At 39.5% G+C, this 21,200-nt stretch overlaps 3 protein-coding genes across 3 annotated transcripts; 1 reads left to right on the top strand and 2 right to left on the bottom strand.

Moving 5' to 3' along the window:
• Nucleotides 1–4,690: 4,690 nt before the first annotated feature.
• LOC130965746 (uncharacterized) lies at nt 4,691–10,060 on the bottom strand. The gene is made up of 2 exons (XM_057890507.1): nt 7,512–10,060; nt 4,691–7,406 (listed from the first exon to the last, which is right to left on the bottom strand). The coding sequence occupies exons 1-2, from the start codon at nt 10,058–10,060 to the stop codon at nt 4,691–4,693; spliced, it is 5,265 nt and encodes a 1,754-aa protein (XP_057746490.1).
• An 852-nt stretch (nt 10,061–10,912) lies between these two features.
• LOC130968756 (ras-related protein RABA1f) lies at nt 10,913–13,959 on the top strand. Its single transcript, XM_057894205.1, has 2 exons — nt 10,913–11,385; nt 13,283–13,959. The coding sequence occupies exons 1-2, from the start codon at nt 11,165–11,167 to the stop codon at nt 13,713–13,715; spliced, it is 654 nt and encodes a 217-aa protein (XP_057750188.1). The 5' UTR covers nt 10,913–11,164; the 3' UTR covers nt 13,716–13,959.
• A 1,802-nt stretch (nt 13,960–15,761) lies between these two features.
• On the bottom strand, nt 15,762–18,720 carry LOC130968755 (cinnamoyl-CoA reductase CAD2-like). Its single transcript, XM_057894204.1, has 7 exons — nt 18,637–18,720; nt 18,350–18,555; nt 18,102–18,271; nt 17,828–18,019; nt 17,494–17,662; nt 16,944–17,130; nt 15,762–15,979 (listed from the first exon to the last, which is right to left on the bottom strand). Exons 2-7 carry the CDS (start codon nt 18,468–18,470, stop codon nt 15,835–15,837), a joined length of 984 nt encoding a protein of 327 aa, XP_057750187.1. The 5' UTR covers nt 18,471–18,555; nt 18,637–18,720; the 3' UTR covers nt 15,762–15,834.
• Nucleotides 18,721–21,200: the final 2,480 nt, after the last annotated feature.

Below are 21,200 nucleotides of genomic sequence, written 5' to 3'. Positions count from 1 at the left end.
GAATACTACTCCTTAGGATAAGAATATTTTTATAATTCAAAGAAAAAAGTCTAAAAGATTAAAATTTTAAAATAATGACTACATTTATTTAGTGAGAAAAAAATTTAGTATATAATTAATAATTATTTTATAAAATTATTTAAATAAAAAAATTTTAACAAAAAATAATTGTGTGAAGGAAAAATCGAAGTGAAATAATGATATTTTTTAATGAAAATGTTATTTTTAAAGAATAAAAAGTTTGAGGTGAACTAATATTTTTCTGCTTCAAATTAAATTGGTTTCTTTGGAAAATAATGATGATGAGTTGTCAACTTAGCTTCAACCATTATAAACAATTTAAAAGAAAGTCAAATTGTCAGTGAAAAAATATCAAATTAGTAGCAATTATTTTTTTTAATTTGAAGTAAAAAAAAAGAAAGTTTAAGTGAACCAAATAATATTTTTTAATTTGAATCGATTATTGCTTAAAAAATGAAGAGTAAAGCTAATCGAATTTTTTTTCCGTTTGAACAAATATTATTTTAAAAGGAAAAAAAGTTCAAGTAAATGAATTTGTTGTAAAATAATTTTTTTTACAAAGGAAAAAAATAGGTGAATCAAGGTTTATGGTACAAAATATATAAATGTTTAAAAATATTCATAAAATAATATTATAGAAATTAAACTAAAAAGTCAATTTTAAGAATGAAAATTTTTATTATTAAAAAGAAAGAAATGATGAAAAGTAAAAAATCATAACCAAGACACTTAGTTGTCAGAAATTTGTTTCTTTTCATTTTAAAATATTTATGAACCAAGAACTAAAATATTCATTAATTATAAATGTTTCTTGGACCTTAAAAGTCCTGAAGATACTTTCACCATAGAAGAAGCCTCCTATATTGATTATATCACAAGGTATGGTAATTTTCTTTCTCCACTTCTCACCTTCCAGCTTTATTTATTTATTTTTCTTTTCCTTGGGTGAGTTAGCCTTGTAATTTGTTGATGAAATTATAGACATTTATATATGTATTAGGGTTATGGTCATGGTTTAAAATAACTTCACCAATTAATAAACAAACTAAAACATGCATGGAATAGAACAATTATACGTTGTCTTTTTCCCCTTGCTCCTCCAAAAGATAATGAAGGCTTTTCTTTTATTTATTTGAATAATCTATCATTTTATACTACTATATAAAGGGATCGGTGTTTGTGTTTTTAAAAAAAAAAAAAAAAGAAATAAGAGAAATGGAGATTGGTGCATTCTAACTTTTTTTTTTCTTGTCACATTTGCTTATTTAAAAAATACCTGTGAATTTTAAAAGAATGAAAGAAATTTATATAAAAATAGAAATGAATAAAAATTTATAAAATTAAAATGAAGATAAAAAATATCCGAATTAGATTAAGCTTTTGTACAGAATGCTTCTGATACGGGTTGAGAGGAGGATCGGGAACCTGTGGGTCGGATCGGATGTCGGACGGCCCTGATGGAGCGGAGGGGAGGTACCTGCAAAGACACTCCGACGCTCAAGTCAGAATAGATCTAAGAGGTATAAGGTGTGTGGGATGAATGAATACCTGGAGGGACCTGGGTCCTCTTATTTATAGGTGATGGTGATAATCTTATCTTATCTTATTTGTTTAAGATAAGGGAGATGTTTGAATTCGAAAGTTAGTTAGAAGATCTAGAGGGCCGATTCGGGGCCTTCTAGAAAGACGAGATGGTGTTTACCCGATAAGCCGGGTTCGGGTTTTGGTCATGGGTCCGGGGTCCGTGGGCCGGATCCGTAACAGTTGCCCCCGCAGCGGGAGAGCGAGTGAGGTCGGTTTCTCGCTGAGAGTTGGAGATGTTCTCTCATCGTATCTTCGGAGCCGTTCGAGTGTTCGTTTGGTGGCGAGGTCGCTTTCTTGATTTCGTTTGGTAAAGGATTTGTCCTGACCGTATTTTGGTCTTTGACGTGACCTTTCCGTGCCTGCTGCGCCTGTTGCGTTTTTTGAGGCGTAATTGATTAGTTTGCTTTTCCGAGGGGGGCATTTATTGAGGAGGTGTTTTCTCCTTTTTGCCCCTACTATTTTTATTATGTCCAGGGTCAGTTGTGTCCTTTCATCTTTTTGAAACCGTTTCGTTTTGGCTTCTATTTCCCTCGTCCGTTTTTTCTTTTGAAAGAGAACCTCTCCCTTTCCTGAGAAAAAACTGCTTAGTGGATTTTGCTTACTGGTGCTGTTTCTGCTTCTCCTCATTTCCCTGTGTTTCTTCGAGTTTTCTTCTGCTTTTACCAGGTTTGGTTTTTTCTTTTATGCTATTTCTTCCATTTTGTTTGTGTGCCTGTTCCTGTTTTTGTTTTGCTGTGTTTGGCGTTTGAGTTTGGGGAAGGGGCTGAGCACCGCCATTTTCTGCTTTGCTTTGTAGTGGTGTTTAGGTTTTATTTTTCGTAATTGTGTCGAGTTGGTAGGCTGATGGTGGCGCTCCTCCCTGTTTTAGGTATGCAGCGTCGGAGAAATGAGGGTGTGGGTGCCCCCGTTGCCCCTTCCAGGGGCGTTCCCAATCGCTATGGTTGGGTGACCAGCGATGTGTGGGGCGTTCCGTCGCGGATGACGGAGGGTGATCTCCAACGGCTCCGCGATCAAGGGGCAATTTGTGGTGGCGGTGAAGAGGAGGGACGATACGAGCTCGTGCTCCCTGACGCGGATGAGCGCGTCTGCTATCTAAACCTCCATTCTCCCACCGTGCCGGATTGGATGTGGGTCTACGAATCCATGTTTACTCGGCTCGGAGTGCGGTTCCCTTTCTCCCCATTTGTTCAGGGTTTACTTAGTCGGTGTTCCGTGGCACCGTCTCAGCTTCACCCGAACAGTTGGGCAGCCGTTCGGTGTTTTGAGTTGGTGTGCCAGTATCTCGATCTCCCGACTTCGGTGCCCGTTTTCCTTTTCCTCTTCTTGTGCACTCTTCCGACTAAGGAGGGGAAGCACAAGAAGGGGTATATGTCTTTCCGGGCTCAGCCTCATCGTCGGATTTTTGGGTTGTTCGAGGATTCCTTTCACGGGTTTAAGTGGGAGTATTTTAAGGTGCGTCCCGTTGAGGGTCACCGCCCATTTTGGCTTACTCTGGAAGGCGAGCGCCGGTTTCCGACGTACTGGAATTTTGGCGCCGGGCCGTCGGTTTTGACTAAGATTTCCTACGACGATTTGTCCCGGGAGGATAAGGATATTGCCAGTGTTTTGTGGCATTTGTTTGGCGAGCGTCCGTTGAATCCTCGGGACGTCATGGGGGATCCCGAGGCTTGTCGGACTTATATTGGTGTGTTCCTTTCTCCCCTTTTTTTTTTTTTGGTAACTCTTCTAAATTCTTCTGTTGGTTTTCTTTCAGTTGAGATGGCTAGCGGGTTGACGACCTTGGCGAGGTTGAAGGCCGCGTTAGTTCGGGAGGAGGGATCGTCGTCCCCTACCACTCCTGTTTCGAATCCGGCTGTGGATTCTCAGGCTGCTCCTCAGGGGGTGGTTTCCTCAGAGGTGCCTACTGAAGCACAGGTTCCTCCCGGTTCGCCTGAGGTGGTCGTGCTGACGGGTACTGAGGCTTCTCGGAAGAGGGGTAGGGCCGAGGAGCCGGGAAGCGAGACTTTTGAAGGGGAGGGCTTGATCCCTAGTGTGATGGACCGACGTTTCGACGCCACGGGTTTCATTGATCAGCATTTGATGCCTGGAACGGATTCGTTTTTTGATGGCTGTGATGTCTCGTTCCAGGCTGAGTCGGTTTACCGTGCCCTTCTTCGCTCAGCTGTGGTTGTTCGAAAAGCTGAGCCCGTGATGGCCCAAGCGGGTTTGTTGGAGAAGAAGCTTCGGCAAGCTCAGGCTGATGTGACCAAGTTGAAGGAGGAGCTCAAGGTTGCTATTACTGCGAAGGAGAAAGCGGCGAAGTCTTCAGAGGATGCCGGGGCGGAGATCCTCCGACTTGCCGGTGTTGAGACTTCGCTTCTTTCTCAACTGGCCGAAGAGCGGAAGCGTTCCTCAGATGCAAGTTCTCAAGCTGCCTTGCTCCTCGCTGAGTCGGAAACTCTGAAGGCTCAGATCGAAGCCCTGAAGAAGGAGAAAGCGGCTTTGTTGGCTGATGCTGGGGATGCCATTGCTGCTACCGAGGAGACGATGAAGGCGCAGTTTCTGGTGTTGGCCCCTGGTGTGGATGTGTCTGTGACGGGAGCCTTCAAGACCGTCCGGGATGGGCGGATTGTAGATATTTGAGTAGTTTCCTCTTTGTATTTTATTTTTGAACTTGTTAGTTACTGAATATTTTGGTATGGCCAAGGGCCGTGACTTTTGGGGATCGTTCAATAGTATTTTCGGCCGTCTGGGCCTTTTGTATGATCCGTTTGTGGTGTTTATTTGGCCGTTCGGGCCTTTCTGCAATTTTTTTTGGTTTTATCGTAACCGTTCGTTTGGTCGGTTTTTTGGATATCCGTGTGTTCGGCCTGGAGGGTGATCAGTCCTCCAGTGATGGCCGTGTCTTCGTTCCGTGTTTTGAGGAACAGTAGTGGTTTGTAATGGGGATGAGGTGAAAGTAACTTGTAAGAAAATTTATTTAAATGGTTTGGGCCTCGTTAAAACCCTTCGTGAGGGAAAGAGTACCCGAGGTTCTAAAAGACAATAAACAATAAAAAATAAAGGGAAATACGGGGTGATTAAAAGAAAAAATAAAGTGACTTATTTAAGTATAGTATCTTCGTAGGTTGGCCGCGTTCCAAGTTCTTGGTATTTCGCTGCCGTCTAGTCGTTCGAGTTTATACGCTCCTTTTCCTATTACGGCCTTGACTCTGTATGGTCCTTCCCAGTTGGGTGCGAGCTTTCCTTCTCCTGGGGACGGGAGGCCGATGTCGTTTCGTCGTAGGACGAGGTCGTTGTCCGCGAATTCTCGTCGGATGACGCCGTGATTATATCTTAGGCTGATCCTTTGTTTGAGTGCTAATTCTTTGACGTGGGCTATGCTTCTTGCTTCGTCTATGAGGTCTCGTTCTGCTTCTTCGTCGTTACCTCCAACCGTTTTTCTGGGGCTGGGGTCTCCGATTTCTACTGGGATGACCGCTTCTACGCCGTATGTGAGTCGGAAGGGCGTTTCTCCCGTGCTTGTTTGGGGTGTTGTTCGGTATGACCATAGGACTGATCCCAACTCGTCTGCCCATAATCCCTTGGCTTCGTCAAGTCGTTTCTTAAGTCCTTTGACGATAATTTTGTTGGCGGATTCCACCTGTCCGTTTGTTTGGGGATGTTCTACCGAGCTGAAGCGATGGGATACGTGCAATCCTTCTAAGAGTTCTCTGAATTTCCTGTCTGTGAATTGGGTTCCGTTGTCGGAGATGATGACTTCGGGAATTCCGAACCGAGTAATGATCTGTCGCCAGACGAATTTCCGGCATTGGGTTGCCGTGATGGAGGCCAGGGGTTCGGCTTCAACCCATTTGGTGTAGTAGTCTATGGCGACGATAAGGTATCTGAGTTGGCCGGGTGCCGTGGGGAAGGGCCCGACGAGGTCGATTCCCCAACTGCCGAATGGCCGTTCTGCCGATATCACGCTGAGTGGTTGTGGGGCGGCTTGGTGGATATTGGCATGCCTTTGGCATTTGTCGCAGCTTTTAGTTAGTTGTATGGAATCTCGTATGATCGTGGGCCAGAAATAGCCGGCCCTGATGATTTTTTGGGCTAGCGTTTTCCCTCCGATGTGGTGACTGCAGCAGCCTTCGTGGATCTCGCGGAGTATGTACTCCGTGTCCCCGGGCTCGATACATTTAAGTAGGGGCTGCGAGAATCCGCGCTTGTATAGTTGTCCTGCTATGATGGTGTAATTGGCGGCTTCCCTTTTTATTCGCCTTTCCTCTTTCGGATCTGGTGGTAGGATTCCGTCGCGGAGATATTGCCAGATCGGGTATGTCCAAGATTCCCGGTTCGAGGATGTTAGGTGAGCGCTGATTTCTGTTGATACGGAGGGCGATTTCACGACCTCCTGGATTAGCGATCTGTTGCCGTGTCCTGATTTCGTGCTGGCTAGCTTGGAAAGTAGGTCCGCCCTGGCATTTCGCTCTCTGGGGACGTGATGTATGGAGACGTTTTCGAATCCTTCTTTTGTTTCACTTACTTTTTTAAGGTATTGTTGGAGCAAGGGGTCCCGGGTTTGGTAGCTCCCGTTGATTTGGGAGCATACCACCTGGGAATCGGTGTTAACCTCGAGTATCTTGGCGCCGACTTCCCGAGCTAGGTTTAGGCCTGCCAAAAGGGCTTCGTATTCTGCTTGGTTGTTTGATACTGGAAAGTCGTATCTTATTGATTGTTCAATTGTGATCCCATTTTGGTTTTCGAGTATGATTCCGGCGCCTCCGTGAGTGGAGTTTGATGAGCCATCGACGTGCAGTTTCCATGGTTCGGGTGTCAGCTTCGTCGGAGTCATTTCGGCGATGAAGTCGGCCAAGGCTTGTGCTTTGATGGCGTTTCGGGGCTCGAACCTGATCTGGAATTGGGATAGCTCGATGGACCATGCTAGCATTCTTCCTGCTAGGTCGGGTTTTTGTAATACTTGTTTGACCGTTTGGTCGGTTGGGATCGTTATGGGGTGGGCCTGGAAGTATTGTCGTAGTCGTCGGGATGCCGAGAGGAGTGCGAAAGCCAGTTTTTCTAGTCGTGAATAACGGGCTTCCGTGTCTTGTAGCACCTTGCTTATGAAGTATATGGGTTTTTGTTCCTTTTTCTCGTTTTCCCGGACGAGTGCTGCTGCGATTGTTTCTTCCGTTATGGAGAGGTACAAGTATAGTGTTTCCCCTGTTTGAGGTTTTGCAAGGATTGGAGGTTCTGTTAGGACCTTTTTGAAGTGTTGGAAAGCTTCTTCGCATTCTTTCTCCCATTTGAACGGAATCCCTTTTTTCATAAGTTTGAAAAAAGGAATTGCCTTTTGTGCCGAGGCTCCGAGGAACCGGGATAGTGCGGTTAGTCGGCCGGTGAGCTTTTGGATATCTTTGAGGTTCTTGGGACTTGTCATCTCCAGGACGGCACGGCATTTTTCCGGGTTTGCCTCAACTCCGCGTTGTGTGATCATGAATCCGAGGAATTTTCCTGCTTCCATTCCGAAAGCGCACTTTGTTGGGTTGAGTCGCATTTGGTGCTTTCGCAAGGTGTTCATTATGACCTTTAGATCGTCGGTTAGTTGCTCCCCGGATTCCGTTTTGGCGAGCATATCATCGATGTAGACTTCTATTTTGTTCCCGGTTAGGTTGCGAAATATCTTGTTTACGAGTCGCTGATAGGTGGCTCCGGCGTTTTTCAGGCCGAAGGGCATTACTTTATAGCAGTAGGTTCCGTCTGGGGTGATGAATGCTGTTTTTTCTTCGTCTGGTCGGTGCATCGGGATCTGGTTGTAGCCGGAGTATGCGTCCATGAAGCTGAGGTACCGGTGTCCGGATGCTGCATCTACTAGTCCGTCGATGTTTGGTAGGGGGAAGGCGTCTTTCGGACATGCTTTGTTGAGATCTGTGTAATCAACGCACATTCGCCACTTCCCGTTAGTCTTTTTAACTAGTACGACGTTGGCTAGCCAGGTCGTGTAAGGGAGTTCTCGGATGAAGTTGGCTTCGAGCAGGGCCTTTACTTGTTTTTGGACCTCGGCGGCTCGGTCTGGTGACATTTTCCGTCTTCTTTGCGCCACGGGTTTGGCTAGGGGGTCTACTGCCAGATGGTGAGACATTAGATCGGGACTTATTCCCGGCATGTCGGCTGGTGTAAATGCGAATAGGTCTCTGTTTTGTTTCAAAAGTTGAGAGAGTTCTTCTTTGAGGTCGTGTGGGAGGTTTCTGTTGATGAACGTGTATTCATCTTTGGTTGGCCCTATTTGTAGTTTTTCCATGTCCCCTTCTGGTTCCGGTCTAGGTTGGCCGTCAAGCCGTGCGTCTAGGTCGGCAAGGAATATTCCGGCCGCGTCCCGGGATTTTTTCCTTAAAGCTAAGCTATTGTTGTCGCATTCGGCTGCAACTTCTCGGTCTCCGTGAATGGTTCCGATGGTGCCGTCATCGGCTTTGAATTTCATGAGGAGGTATTTGGTGAAGATGACTGCCGAGAAGTCGTTAATTGTTTTTCTCCCGAGAATGACGTTATAGGCTGTGGAGTCTTTTAGGACGACGAATTCGGATAGGATCGTCTTTCTCTGATTGCTTGTTCCTATGGTGATGGGGAGGGTGATCGAGCCGTCTGGTTTGAGGAAGTTATCTCCGAGGCCCGTGACGCCGTGGCGATGCGTTTGGAGGTTGTCGTTGCGGAGCCCGAGTTTGTCGAAGGCTCCTCGGAAGAGGATATTGGAGTCGGCACCCGTGTCCACGAGTATTCTTCTTACTAGTCCTGTTCCGATTCGAGCTGATATGACGAAGGGGGTATCTCCTGCCGAGGTGCCGTGCTGGCAGTCCTCGGGTAAGAAGGTTATCGTGCTGTCGGCAATGGTTACTGGGTCGTGGTTTTTGACGGCCATTATCTTGAGGTCTTTTTTCATTGTTAGTTTTGATTTATTTGGTACGTCTTTGCCCGTGATGACGTTCACTATGATGGTCGGATCTTCTTCGGTGTTTTCCCTGGGTGGTTTTTGGGTTCTTGGGTTGCGTCCTTCTCTTTCTGGTGATTTGTCTCTGTCGGCGCGCCTTGGTTCTCTGATGATTTTGACGAACTCGGGGAGTTTGCCGTCTCGTATAGCTTGCTCAAGAGCGTCTTTGAGATCGTAACAATCTTGTGTTTTGTGGCCGTATCCGCGGTGATAGTCGCAGTAGAGGGTTTTGTTTCCTCCTGTCCTTTCTTTGAGTGGTCGGGCTCTGGGGATGATGCCTCGGTCTGCTATTTGGTGGTATACCTCAGTAATTGATGTTGTTAGGGGAGTGTAGTTGGAAAATTTTCCTATTCTTGGTGGTCTGTGGGTCGGTTTAAGGTGGTCTCGTTGGTTCTCTTTGGGTGGTGCGTTATGACGGTGAGTCGGGTTGCCGTGTTGGGTGGCGGCATGCTGCCGTTTGTTGGCGGCGACGACCTGGCTGACTTCCTCGTCGTTGATGTAATCTTTGGCGACGTTCTGGATTTCGTGCATGGTCCACACTGGTTTGGTGGTGAGATGTTTGCGAAAGTCTTCATTCATGAGTCCGTTAGTTAGGCAGAGGCTGGCAACGGAGTCCGTGAGTCCGTCGACCGTTAGGCATTCGTCGTTGAAGCGGTCGAGGTATTTTCTTGTGGATTCTTCTTGCCTTTGTGTGACCCCTAACAGGCTGATAGGGTGTTTGGCTTTGGTGATTCGGGTTGTGAACTGGGCCATGAATTTTCTTGTGATGTCGTGGAAGCTAGTTATGGATCCGTTTGGGAGGGCGTTGAACCATTTGATTGCTGGCCCGGCCAGGGTTACTGGGAAGGCTCTGCATCGGACTGCGTCGGATGCTCCTTCTAAGTTCATTCTGGCCTCGAAGGCCGTTAGGTGCTCTTGAGGGTCTTTGGTTCCGTCGTACTTCATGTCGGTGGGTTTGTCGAAACCTTTGGGGAGTTTTGCTCTTAAGATTCCTTCCGTGAAGGGCGTAGCTCCCATTATAGTATGGTCGCTTCTCGTGCGCTTGGTGCTTCGGTATCTCCGGTCTTCGTCTGAATCATGCTGACGGTTTACATCCCGAAAATCGCTGCGATGGTGTTTCTTGTCGTATCGTCGTTCGGGCGACTTCTCGCGTCGGCGGTTGCGTGAGGTGCTGCGACCATCTCTCCTATTGTGCTGCCGGATTGGCGACCTTCCGTGGTGGGATCTTGACCTGGAAGTTGCCTGGCTTCCATGTTCGTTATTGTGTTTTTCCCGGTCGCTTAGCTTGCCTTCAAGTTCTTGGACTCGGAGACAGAGATCCTGGATGATTTGTGCCGCTTTGTCCCTGGCTTTCTCGGGATGTTGTGGGTCCGTCGTGACGTCCTCGTTTGCGTGGTGGACGGTGCTTGCTATTTTTGCTTGGTTTGTCTCTTCATGGTGTTCTGAGATCGGACGTCGCGGTTGGGAGTCGTCCTGGCTTGATGGGTTATCCTCCAGGATGCCCTCCATCCGGTCTGATTATTGCAGGTTCCCACAGACGGCGCCAATGTACAGAATGCTTCTGATACGGGTTGAGAGGAGGATCGGGAACCTGTGGGTCGGATCGGATGTCGGACGGCCCTGATGGAGCGGAGGGGAGGTACCTGCAAAGACACTCCGACGCTCAAGTCAGAATAGATCTAAGAGGTATAAGGTGTGTGGGATGAATGAATACCTGGAGGGACCTGGGTCCTCTTATTTATAGGTGATGGTGATAATCTTATCTTATCTTATTTGTTTAAGAGAAGGGAGATGTTTGAATTCGAAAGTTAGTTAGAAGATCTAGAGGGCCGATTCGGGGCCTTCTAGAAAGACGAGATGGTGTTTACCCGATAAGCCGGGTTCGGGTTTTGGTCATGGGTCCGGGGTCCGTAGGCCGGATCCGTAACAGCTTTAATTTTCTTTAAAATATTAATTTTATAAACAATTAAATAAAAAATAGTAGATTGATACTCTAACGCGTCGTACTCTAATAATTTTCGACTTTTTAACTATTTTCTTCACTTATTATCTCTCTTTCACTATCCTATAAATATCTCTCTTCACTTTTTCTATCATATTATTAACTAAGAGTGTAATTAAAATAAGATGTTTTATAAATGCCTAAAATTTCAAATAGTCAATTATTTATAAATAGATAAAACATAAAAAAAATAGACAATTATCTAAAAAGTTTAATTTCGATACGAAGAATTTTTATATGATCATCTAATTAAATTTATGTATAAATTTATGTATTTTGGTGTATAAATAACATTTTTCTTTAAATTTATGTATTTAAAAGCCAAAAGTGTAGTAAAGTAGTTACTATGAACAATTCAATTAACAAAAAAAAAAAAAAGAGAATAGAATAAGAGACTTTGAGCTTTGAATGCTTCTCCCTCCTTTCTGCAACAACTCGTCTCTCTTCTTCCAATGCCGAAAGTTGCAGCCATTAAACGCAGTTTCCAAATTCAAATCCTTAAAACCAATTCATATTCAAACAAAACCCCCAATTTCTATTGTATTCGGATCTAGACAGAACAAAACACGCCCTTCTCCACCTCCTCCAATCAGAAAATAGAAACTAGAAAAATGGGAGCATACAGAGCGGACGATGATTACGATTACTTGTTCAAGGTGGTGCTGATCGGAGACTCCGGCGTCGGAAAGTCGAACCTTTTGTCTCGATTCACAAAAAATGAATTCAGCTTGGAATCCAAATCCACCATTGGCGTTGAATTCGCCACTCGCAGCATCCACGTCGATGATAAGATCGTTAAGGCTCAAATTTGGGACACTGCTGGACAAGAAAGGTCATTCCTCACTCTTTTTTCTTCTGATCTCATTCTAGATGCTCCTTTTTTAGTGCTAATTGCTTCCATTTTTGTGTTGGATTCGTAATAGCTAGAATCTCAATTTTAAATGAGTTCACCGATACTAAGTCAGACGAATTTACGTTTTGAATTTTGTTACGATTTCATGTTTTCACTTCGATTTTCTCTGCCTTGGTTGGATTGGTCTGTTGGTGGTTCTTTCTTTGGATTTGTTTGATCAGGACGCTGGAACACCAATTAATGTTTTTGTGCATGTGCGTTGTGTGTGTGTATATATATATATATATATATATATATATATATATATATATATATATATATATTACCTTTCCTTAAGACAGTGTTTGGATAGTGTAGGGACAGAGAATAAGGTACCGTAGAGAACGTGGACACGAAAAAAAATGCCTTTGTATCTTGTTTGGCTGTCCAGTATTTTTTATTTGTATGATGAGGATGCTGCAACAGCAATCAATTTTTTTTTTTCAGTGGTTTCCTTGATGTAGTGTTTGGATAGTTTAGGAACACAGACAAAGAAACTGATATAGTGGAGACGGAGATTAAAATGGGAAAAGAAAAATATTAATATCTTCATAACTTGTTTGATATTAATGGTTGAACAAAAATGTTATGTGCACACCAAAAATCAGCCGCCAATACATAGGGACAAATAAAAGAATTGTGTTTCAATCCTGTATTCTTGTTGCGTCTCTTAAGCCAAGCACTAAAAATAATGGGTAGATAGGGTTGTGTATATGCCAATTGATAAGGAACTACCTCATATCCTACAAAGATGCAAGTTCAATTTTCACTCTCGATGTGAGATCCACTGTGGTAGATGATATGTAAGAATAGAGGCATACCTGACCTAGTAGAATTACCATTGCTGAAACTAGGTAAACTTTGTCACATAGCATGGGGATTATCTACCACTTTTTCTTTCTTTTTTCTTGGGATGGGATGGTTGGTGCAACGGTGATTTTGCAATTTGATACCTTGATGGAGGCATGCATAATGAAAAGGTTTGTTAATTTCATCAAATTGATGAACTTGTGAGATGGCCGGTGGATTGAACATTGAAGAATGTTCCTGTTAAATGCCCATGTTAATTTCTTCCCTTTTTCAAGCCTTGGAAGCTGAAATGGTTCTGTAAAGACTATTTGTGAATAATGGGGCAAAGTGTAGGATATTTGTTCTTGTGAAATAATGTATAATGAGTATGATCACTGCCTGTTTCTTCCATGTATATTGACTTTTGCAAAACTTTTAATCTTTTGAACGTGACTTCTTTCTTCTACTTTTATTTTTCCGGGGTGATAGTTTGTCGTTCCAGAAATATTTGGCTTGCTTTTATATTGCTCAGGTGTAGAGAATTATTTTGAATGTAATGAGGCAAATGATTGAATCAGAAACAAGTTAATGTAGGATTAGGATGACCATTTCAATTTCAGGATTTAATTTTAATGTGATATTTTGGTTTATTTCATCTACCAACGTGAATGGAAGACACATGCATGAACAATCATTGAGAGTGGGAACAGGGAGCTAGTTTGGGTACTTTTAACTTTTTGAGTCTAACTAGAGCAAGTCTGAGTCTGACTGCTTTGCATTGATACTATAAGAGCTTTATATACTGCACGTGATTGTAAGGCTTTCAAGTTAATAGATGGTTGAATCAAACACTTTAACTGACGCAGTAATACGAGATTGAATGTCTTTGTAAAATTTTCTTGCACTGATTGTGCATACAAATTAGTTCCTGCTTTTGAAGTTGCAATCCTTTCATGTCTGACATGATTGCCTTTCTGAGTAAATCTGGTATGTTTGATGTATTGCATAATGTCGTATACATTAGTCTCATTCTTGTTCTTTCCCATAGATATCGCGCAATCACTAGTGCATATTATCGAGGAGCTGTTGGCGCATTGCTTGTGTACGATGTTACCAGACACGTGACTTTTGAAAATGTGGAAAGATGGTTAAAGGAACTTAGGGATCACACAGATGCCAACATTGTAATCATGCTTGTAGGAAACAAGGCGGATCTTGGGCACCTGCGTGCCGTGAACACTGATGACGCCAAGGCATTTGCCGAGAGAGAAAGCACATTCTTCATGGAAACGTCTGCGCTCGAATCCTTGAATGTTGACAATGCTTTCACAGAAGTGCTCACTCAGATCTATCGCGTCGTTAGTCGGAAAACTCTTGAGATTGGAGATGACCCTACTGCCTTGCCAAAGGGGCAAACGATCAATGTCGGTGGTAAGGATGATGTCTCGGCTGTTAAAAAGGCTGGATGCTGCTCTTCATAGTTTGATAATGAAAGGAAGTTCTTGAATCTTGACAGCAAAACACATATTTATCAGTGCAGGATTCAACTAATCCCCAGCAGGACAACATTGAGATCCATGCTACATGTTCTAATACTTATGCTTTTCATTTTTGTAATCTTTTCTAGTCCCTCCCCCCCCTCCTCTTTTCCTCCTCTATAAGCATTGTTTATTTATAGGAATGATGTTGCCTTAGATATATACAAATTTTACTGTTTCTGTTGAATATCCTAGTTCCCAGATTGACCTGAAGATACAATACTTATCACTTGCTCAGATTTCCCTTCCACTGAAAAATAGAAGAAAATTATAGTGACCAAATGATATTCAATGCTGAAAACTAAAAGTTCATTGAGCAAATGTTGACCCAAAGTTATTAAATTGATTGGTCAAGCAAATGATTTAATTTGATAAAACTTTTACTTTTCAAAAGTAGCTTATATTGATAAGGAGATGATGTGCTTTACTAAACCAATCTATTTCCACTAACACTATCTACATTAGGGCTGGCAATGGGTAGGGTAGTGTAGGGTTTGGACCCTACCCTAACCCTATCCACGGGTTAAAAATTTCATTAAAATTTTATCTTATTCTACCCGTGAGTTGAGAATCTTTCAAATCTAACCTTATTTGCACCCTAAAGTTCTAAATTCTACCTTACCCACAGAAATATCAAAATTTATTTTATGTTATTTTTATAAATATCAAATGCCCTAAATTAAATAACTAGTTTAGTGGTTGCTCACTTATTACAAATCATTACATGAGGGAGGTTGTGGCATATCCGGATCGATCTCTACCCTACCCGAACGGGTTAGGTCGGGTTGGGTACCCGCGGGTAGGGTATGTATTGCCAATCTTAATCTATATTGTCCCAAAAACCAATATAAAAGGAGATCAAGTAGCGCATTGACACTGAAAGTACCAAGTTTCCTACATAGTAATTGTAGTAAGAACAAAATGCCCATGATTGTTTATCATCGGATTCACATTGGAAAACTTTTAGGCTATTGTCATGATTCAATAAGGTTTGGCAACTAAACCCGAGAATGAAATGACAATGATTTATGATAAACACTGACCAAATGCCAAATTTACAAATGCAGACGTAATACATATACGCACACAATTAGATGAAAACATTTGTGAGTGCAGCTAAACACAGTTATCTAAAACAATAAAGACCTGATTAAATTAAAGTTTTACTCATTATTTTATTGTAAAATAACAATAGACTCATACAATAAGAGAGCATATGCACTTCTACTCTTGTAAAGCAAAATCATATTTTATTTGCTGCACTGAAAATCATCTCCTTATCAGTTTGAAAACATGAAAGCAGTTGGTGTTCATCCATGTATCCTCTCTCCACTCCAAATAAAGAAAGAACGAAATGGTTAAATATAAATCTAATCTAAAACCGTTATTACCATAACAATGGTGATCGGTATAAAGTGGGGACAAAAAACTAAGGAAAAGGTAAGCTATTATCCTTTAAAAAAAACACTGAACATATACAAACTTAAGTATCGAAAGAATTTTACAAATTGTCCTCCCGATCTGATTTTAGACCGGATAAAGAGAAAGTTTTCTAAAGTTCATGAGACCGATAATTCAGCCAGTCTTTGGAATAATTATTAATTTTATAAATTAAGATTTGTAAACAAATCCCCAAAAATCTTCTTCAATTCTGTCACCGTGCCCAATTGAATATCATAGTTATTGTTTTGTATTAAGTATTAACACACGAAGAGAATTTTTTTTAATTAATATTGATTTATATAAATATGTTTATTTTTTTGCTCAAGGCTCGATCAGTGTCAAATACGACGGCAGAGCGTGCTATACATATAGCACAACTCTGAAAAAGGCACAAAATTCTATTATATACAAAGGGAGTTATTGTGATCATCATCGTGCCAAACTCAAAAACCTTCATTCCAATTTTTTTTTTCCAACTGCAACTTTGCACTACAATTACTATTCACGCAATAATCGATTTTATTTCAAGTTTTATTTAACAGTACATTCATTCTGTAGCATTAGCAAGAAAAATTAAGTTCACGACTAAACATTTTCTCCTCTACTAATATATGATGAATTAAAAGTTAGTGAATTTCTTTTCTTTCAAACTTTCCACAGTCTCCTTGAGGCTCACTTCCAAAGGAATAAATTCAAGTCCCAAGCTCTCTGTCTTTTCTTTCGAAACTTGATATGTTGGCACATACGGCTTATCATCGGCGGACCTAATAACAATGATGACAATGTGAAAGTGGTATAAGAAAAATCAACACAAGAAAAACTAGAATTGTTTAAATTTTGTAAATGTGAAACAATAAAAGTGGTAAAAAATATCATATAAAACATATATGTAATGACTTAAGGAATTTTGTATGAATAGTCTACAAATTAGAAAATTCTTTTAAATATAAACTAATTACTAAGGTCTGTTTTCTTTAAGGAAGAAGACAATTGAGATACAGATCCTTCAGCTTGCATAATAAAGAACACGCTAAGAAAAGGAAATAACTGAATGCTTAGAGATTAGAGTTATGACACCACTATTGAGAGTGAGACTCTGCATGCTGAATGGCTAACAATAATTCATAAATCACTTGACCTACAAATTGTAAATTTAATTTTGAAGCAATATTGAATTAAACAAGAGTACTACGCCCTAGATGAAGAAAAAAAATCAGCTATAAGTAAATTAAAAAGTATATGTGCATTACCATATCACAAAAACTTAGAGATAGATAGATCAGATTAGAATGAAATTTATGAGGGATCCTACTAATATTACAAGTATTCTTATGCTTGACAACTAACTTCATCATTCTCACATCCAAAGTTCATAGAACCTAAATCTAGCAATATTTTAATTCCAAGATTAATCCTTATTTGGAAATACAAAGGCCCTTCAGAACACAGCTCTTGGTTTGGACTGAGAAATTCAATTAAATTATCATTATAAGAACTACGAGTTGTACTAGGTGTTTAGTTGTAAAACTTCTGCACCAAATTTTCTAGACGTTTCCAATTGCATTTTATATAGACAATAAATAAAGTAATAAATACTATATTCAAATCAATGATGAATCTTTTAAGTAGATTGAGTTTTTAATCAAATAATGGAAGTATCAAAAGAAATTGATTCAGGAAATAGGGATTCGTATGAATTCTCGAAGGTAATCAAATAATGAAACTTACTTCTCTGGAAGGGGTAATGTTGGGTATAAATCACGTAAAAGTTTCACAATCCCTGAGAAATGTTCTACTCTTTCTACCATGCAATATCTCCCACTAGCTGAAAGAATTTCATAAGCCTGGATATGAGCATTTGCAACATCTTTCACATTGACCCATCCAAAAGTAGCATTTGGAAATGTTTGTGCACCTGCATTAAGGATGTCAATGATTTTCTTCTATTAAGCACGTGGAGAGGTCTAATCAATTGGAAAACCAAAAAAATTTGGATCTCACAAAAACAACTAATATTCATAAAATAACTAAATAAACAAACAACTCAAATATATGGATACTCTTTTTTTTTTTCAATATTTTTGTTGTCTTATTCTGCATCTTCTGGTTGCTATGCATCTAATTAGATCAATTAGATAATCATAAGAGAGAATATATTGTCAACAAAGTCAACAAATATTTCGATTAAATTCACACATTATATATTGTACTTTTATAACCCTCATTTACTATTTCAATTTTCATTTCCACATGCGGAAAACAGAATTTTAAAAATTACCATTAATTAAATTCAAAACACCACCAGCACTTGTGTTAAGTACTGGTTGCAGAAGAGGTCCAATCACCATAGCTGGGTTAATAGTGACCAACTGGATGTTGTTTTCTTTCGCAAATTTCCAGGCAGCATCTTCAGCCAATGTCTTTGAAAGCACATACCAGTACCATGACTGAAAAAGAAAGGGAAAATGGGAAATAAAATTGGTGGTGCCAGAGTCTCAAATTCACAAGGGATTGAGCTTATTCATATGAATCAAAATCAAATCAATAACAACTTCCACTAATTTGACCTAATTAGGCGAATATGATAACAATTTTAGGGACAAGGCACAAACCTTCGACTCCTTACAGAGTTCTGGATCGGAAAACCAGGTCTCATCAACTACTACTTCAGGAGTCAGAGGCCTTCCATTAAATGTAACAGCAGCCATTGAAGAAGTTAAAACGACACGCTTCACCGACTGCGATTTAACACATGCTTGAAGAACATTGAGGGTTCCTTTAACTGCCGGATCCAAAAGCTCAGCCTGAAGAAACAAAAAGAAACGCAGTGTCATGAAGAGGAGATAAGAATAAAAGATACAAATGAAATGTATAACCGAACCGAACCTGTGGATCGTTGACATCACGATAAAAGGGAGATGCTGTATGAAAGACACCATCACAGCCTTGAACAGCAGAGTTGAACGAACCTTCTTCTAGAAGATTCGCCTTGAACAGCTGTAATCTCTCCTTTGCGCCTTCAAGCTTAGTTAAGTGCTCTACCTTTCTCGGATCATCTGCAAGTTGTTAAAGGCAACACATTTGAAGAGATAAATAAATAAATTAAAAGTGATGGTAGAGTAAGAATAACAGACTTGTGTCACGAACAGTGGCCCTGACAGTGTAACCGCCATTAAGAAGAAACTTGACGATCCATGAAGCGATGTAACCGGAAGCTCCGGTGACACACACCATCTTGCCGTCGCTGCTGCTCATTCTTCAATATTCTCTTCTCTACTTTGTTGCTTGCTATGCTTATCGGTTCTCTTTGGGAATGGATCCTCCCGTATTTTTCTTAGTCCTGCTTAAAAAATATATGGTGAAAAATCACACTTGATAAAATAATTAAGGAACAAAAATGGAGAGAATCTTTAGACTTAACAGAATCCATTCCTATTCTCTTTGAACTAAGAACCAGAAGCACAATGGAAGGAGAAAGAAAGAATGCAGAAGGAGAAAAACAAATGACTTGCAATAGAAGTAAACAGAACTATTTCAAAATGCTGTAACACACTCTCATTTACATAGTGTAAGCTATTTATAGCCTAAGGTACTAACTAACACTATGTCACAGACTCAAGAAATTGAATTAACAGAAAACCAATTATTTAACACTTGAGTCTTGATTTTCTTGATCTGTTTTGTTATATGTGTTGAATGACGAGTCGAATACACTTGGGTTCTTTATATAGACACAAGTTCACAAACTCAACATGACGAATGCGCTTACATGTCCCTCATGAGTGCAGATAAAACTAACAGTCCTAAGCACTTGTCACAGTTTTACGTCCAATGAATAAGGGTGAGTTCACGTAAAATCATTCATACATACTTTGGTTTTCAAAAATAGGAATGGGATAATCAGTCATTCATAAATGTTAGAGGAAATTACACCTACCTTCTCTAATATCCGACAACATAACACTCCTAATTTTAACATGACAGATGACACTTGCCTCGTGTGAAATATCCAATTTACCGTTTTTCTTAAAAGTATTCTTTCTTTCTATCTTCCATTGTTCTCATTGAGTCATTGTCTGGCCGAGTAACAGACAAAAAAAACTTGCATCAAACTATATTAGTTAATAACAAACGTACAACATGAAGCTACGATAAATTGTTTGGCATAAAAATGACAAAATAACTGAAATCTAAATAAGAGTATAACACCCTCAAGACAGCACACCGATATTCTAGCTACAAGTATTTTGCAAGACAACGCTAAAACACAGAAACAAACAATAAATATAAACACCGAAAAGAACGAGTAATTATGTTCTTCTAGTATGTGGCCGTTGTTGTTGTTGAGCCATATTCTGATGATTCTTTATTGAGATAACAACACAAAGTTCTGGCACCAATTCCACATGGAAGAGTTAAATGATTTAAATTGACTGCACCTGAGTTTCCATATTTTTTAAAATCAAAGTAATTCTATGTAGGACATTGTACAATGCAAAAAATTTGTTACACGGGGATCTTTGTATTTTTGTATTGGACATGGTGGAAGGGAAGAAATTTGGAGGTTATTAAAGTGGAAAACTAACTGTAACAGTAATTATAGAAATAACAAGAAAATTCTAACAAAAAATGACTAAGTTATAGAGTATTGTATTTTGTGAATTTCTAATTTCTTTGGTTAATTTTTCTTTTATTAGTATTTGGTGTTTACTAAAGTGAAAGATTTTTTTGTCTTTGTTCTTATAATAAACAATGTATTTTTTTTTATTTAGATTCTCTAAATTTTGAATTTTACTCTAGAAAATAAAGTATGATCTCTTATCATTTATTTTATAGGTGAGATCAAGAGAAAATATAAAAGAGAAAACATTTAAAAGTGAGAGATTACCCTTTATCTTTTAAAGTGAAAATCCAAAATTGACAAGATCCATATTCTTTTTTTTACAAAGCAATACAATTATATATCTTTTAAAAAAAATGAACATCACATATTAAATTTGGTGTTACTAATTATTATTTACTTTTTATTTTTGAAATTAACTGGCTTGGATATAAATTTTAATTTTTTTTTATTTCAAAACTAAAAGAATTCTGTTTTAGATAAGCAATGTTGGGTTTTGCGAAAGTAAGATTAAAAAAGTTATATAAATATCTAATTGTTTTGAAAATTTTGTTTTGAATTTTCGGATAAATTAACTTACTCTATTAGTGAATTGATTGATGTATTTTAAAATAAATAGTACTAGATTTAGACGAGATATACTTTATAAAATATATAAATTAATTTTAAATTTAATAATTATAAAATTAAAAAATTATACATAAAAATTGAACTTTAAATAAAATTACAAAAATACTCCATTTAAATTTATTAATTTCACTTCATATTACTTTTTATTTTTGTTCTTTAAGTAGTTATTTTTATTTTTTTAGATTATATTTAAATATTATAGTACAAATATAAAATTATTAGATAAAATACAAGTCTGAATATAATCTTTCAATAGTTAAAATTAATATTCAATTTTTTTAATTTTATTTTTCATGAATTACAATAATACTATATATTTTTAATAATATTACAATTAAAAAATATTAAAAAACATAGATTGTCAAAAGAAAAAAAATGTGATATATAGATTAATATATAACTAATAAATACAACAACAACAACAACAACAACAACAAAGCCTTGTCCCACTAAGTGGGGTCGGCTACATGAATCAAACGACGCCATTGTGCTCTGTCATGTATCATGTCTACAGAGAGACCGTTTACATGTAGATCTCGTTTGACCACCTCACGGATGGTCTTCTTAGGTCTTCCTCTGCCTTTCGCTCTTTGTCCATCTTCCATCTCATCCACCCTCCTGACTGGATGTTCTATCGGTCTTCTTCCCACATGTCCAAACCACCTGAGACACGATTCAACCATCTTTTCCACAATGGGTGCTACTCCAACTCTCTCCCTTATATCTTCATTCCT

This window comes from Arachis stenosperma, chromosome 3 (assembly GCF_014773155.1).
Source record: "Arachis stenosperma cultivar V10309 chromosome 3, arast.V10309.gnm1.PFL2, whole genome shotgun sequence".
NCBI lineage: Eukaryota > Viridiplantae > Streptophyta > Magnoliopsida > Fabales > Fabaceae > Arachis > Arachis stenosperma.
This window is presented reverse-complemented; position numbering and strand designations above follow the sequence as displayed.

What these genes read in the sequence shown, in the direction of transcription:
- LOC130968756 (XM_057894205.1), top strand. Translation starts at nt 11,165, where the DNA reads ATGGGAGCATACAGAGCGGACGATGATTACGATTACTTGTTCAAGGTG. An exon ending in GACACTGCTGGACAAGAAAG is followed by an intron (nt 11,386 to 13,282) that starts GTCATTCCTCAC and finishes TCTTTCCCATAG; the next exon opens with ATATCGCGCAATCACTAGTG.
- LOC130965746 (XM_057890507.1), bottom strand. Translation starts at nt 10,060, where the DNA reads ATGGAGGGCATCCTGGAGGATAACCCATCAAGCCAGGACGACTCCCAA. An exon ending in ACTAACGGGAAGTGGCGAAT is followed by an intron (nt 7,407 to 7,511) that starts GTGCGTTGATTA and finishes CCGGTACCTCAG; the next exon opens with CTTCATGGACGCATACTCCG.
- LOC130968755 (XM_057894204.1), bottom strand. Translation starts at nt 18,470, where the DNA reads ATGAGCAGCAGCGACGGCAAGATGGTGTGTGTCACCGGAGCTTCCGGT. An exon ending in GTGATGTCAACGATCCACAG is followed by an intron (nt 18,020 to 18,101) that starts GTTCGGTTCGGT and finishes TTGTTTCTTCAG; the next exon opens with GCTGAGCTTTTGGATCCGGC. An exon ending in AACTCTGTAAGGAGTCGAAG is followed by an intron (nt 17,663 to 17,827) that starts GTTTGTGCCTTG and finishes TTTCTTTTTCAG; the next exon opens with TCATGGTACTGGTATGTGCT.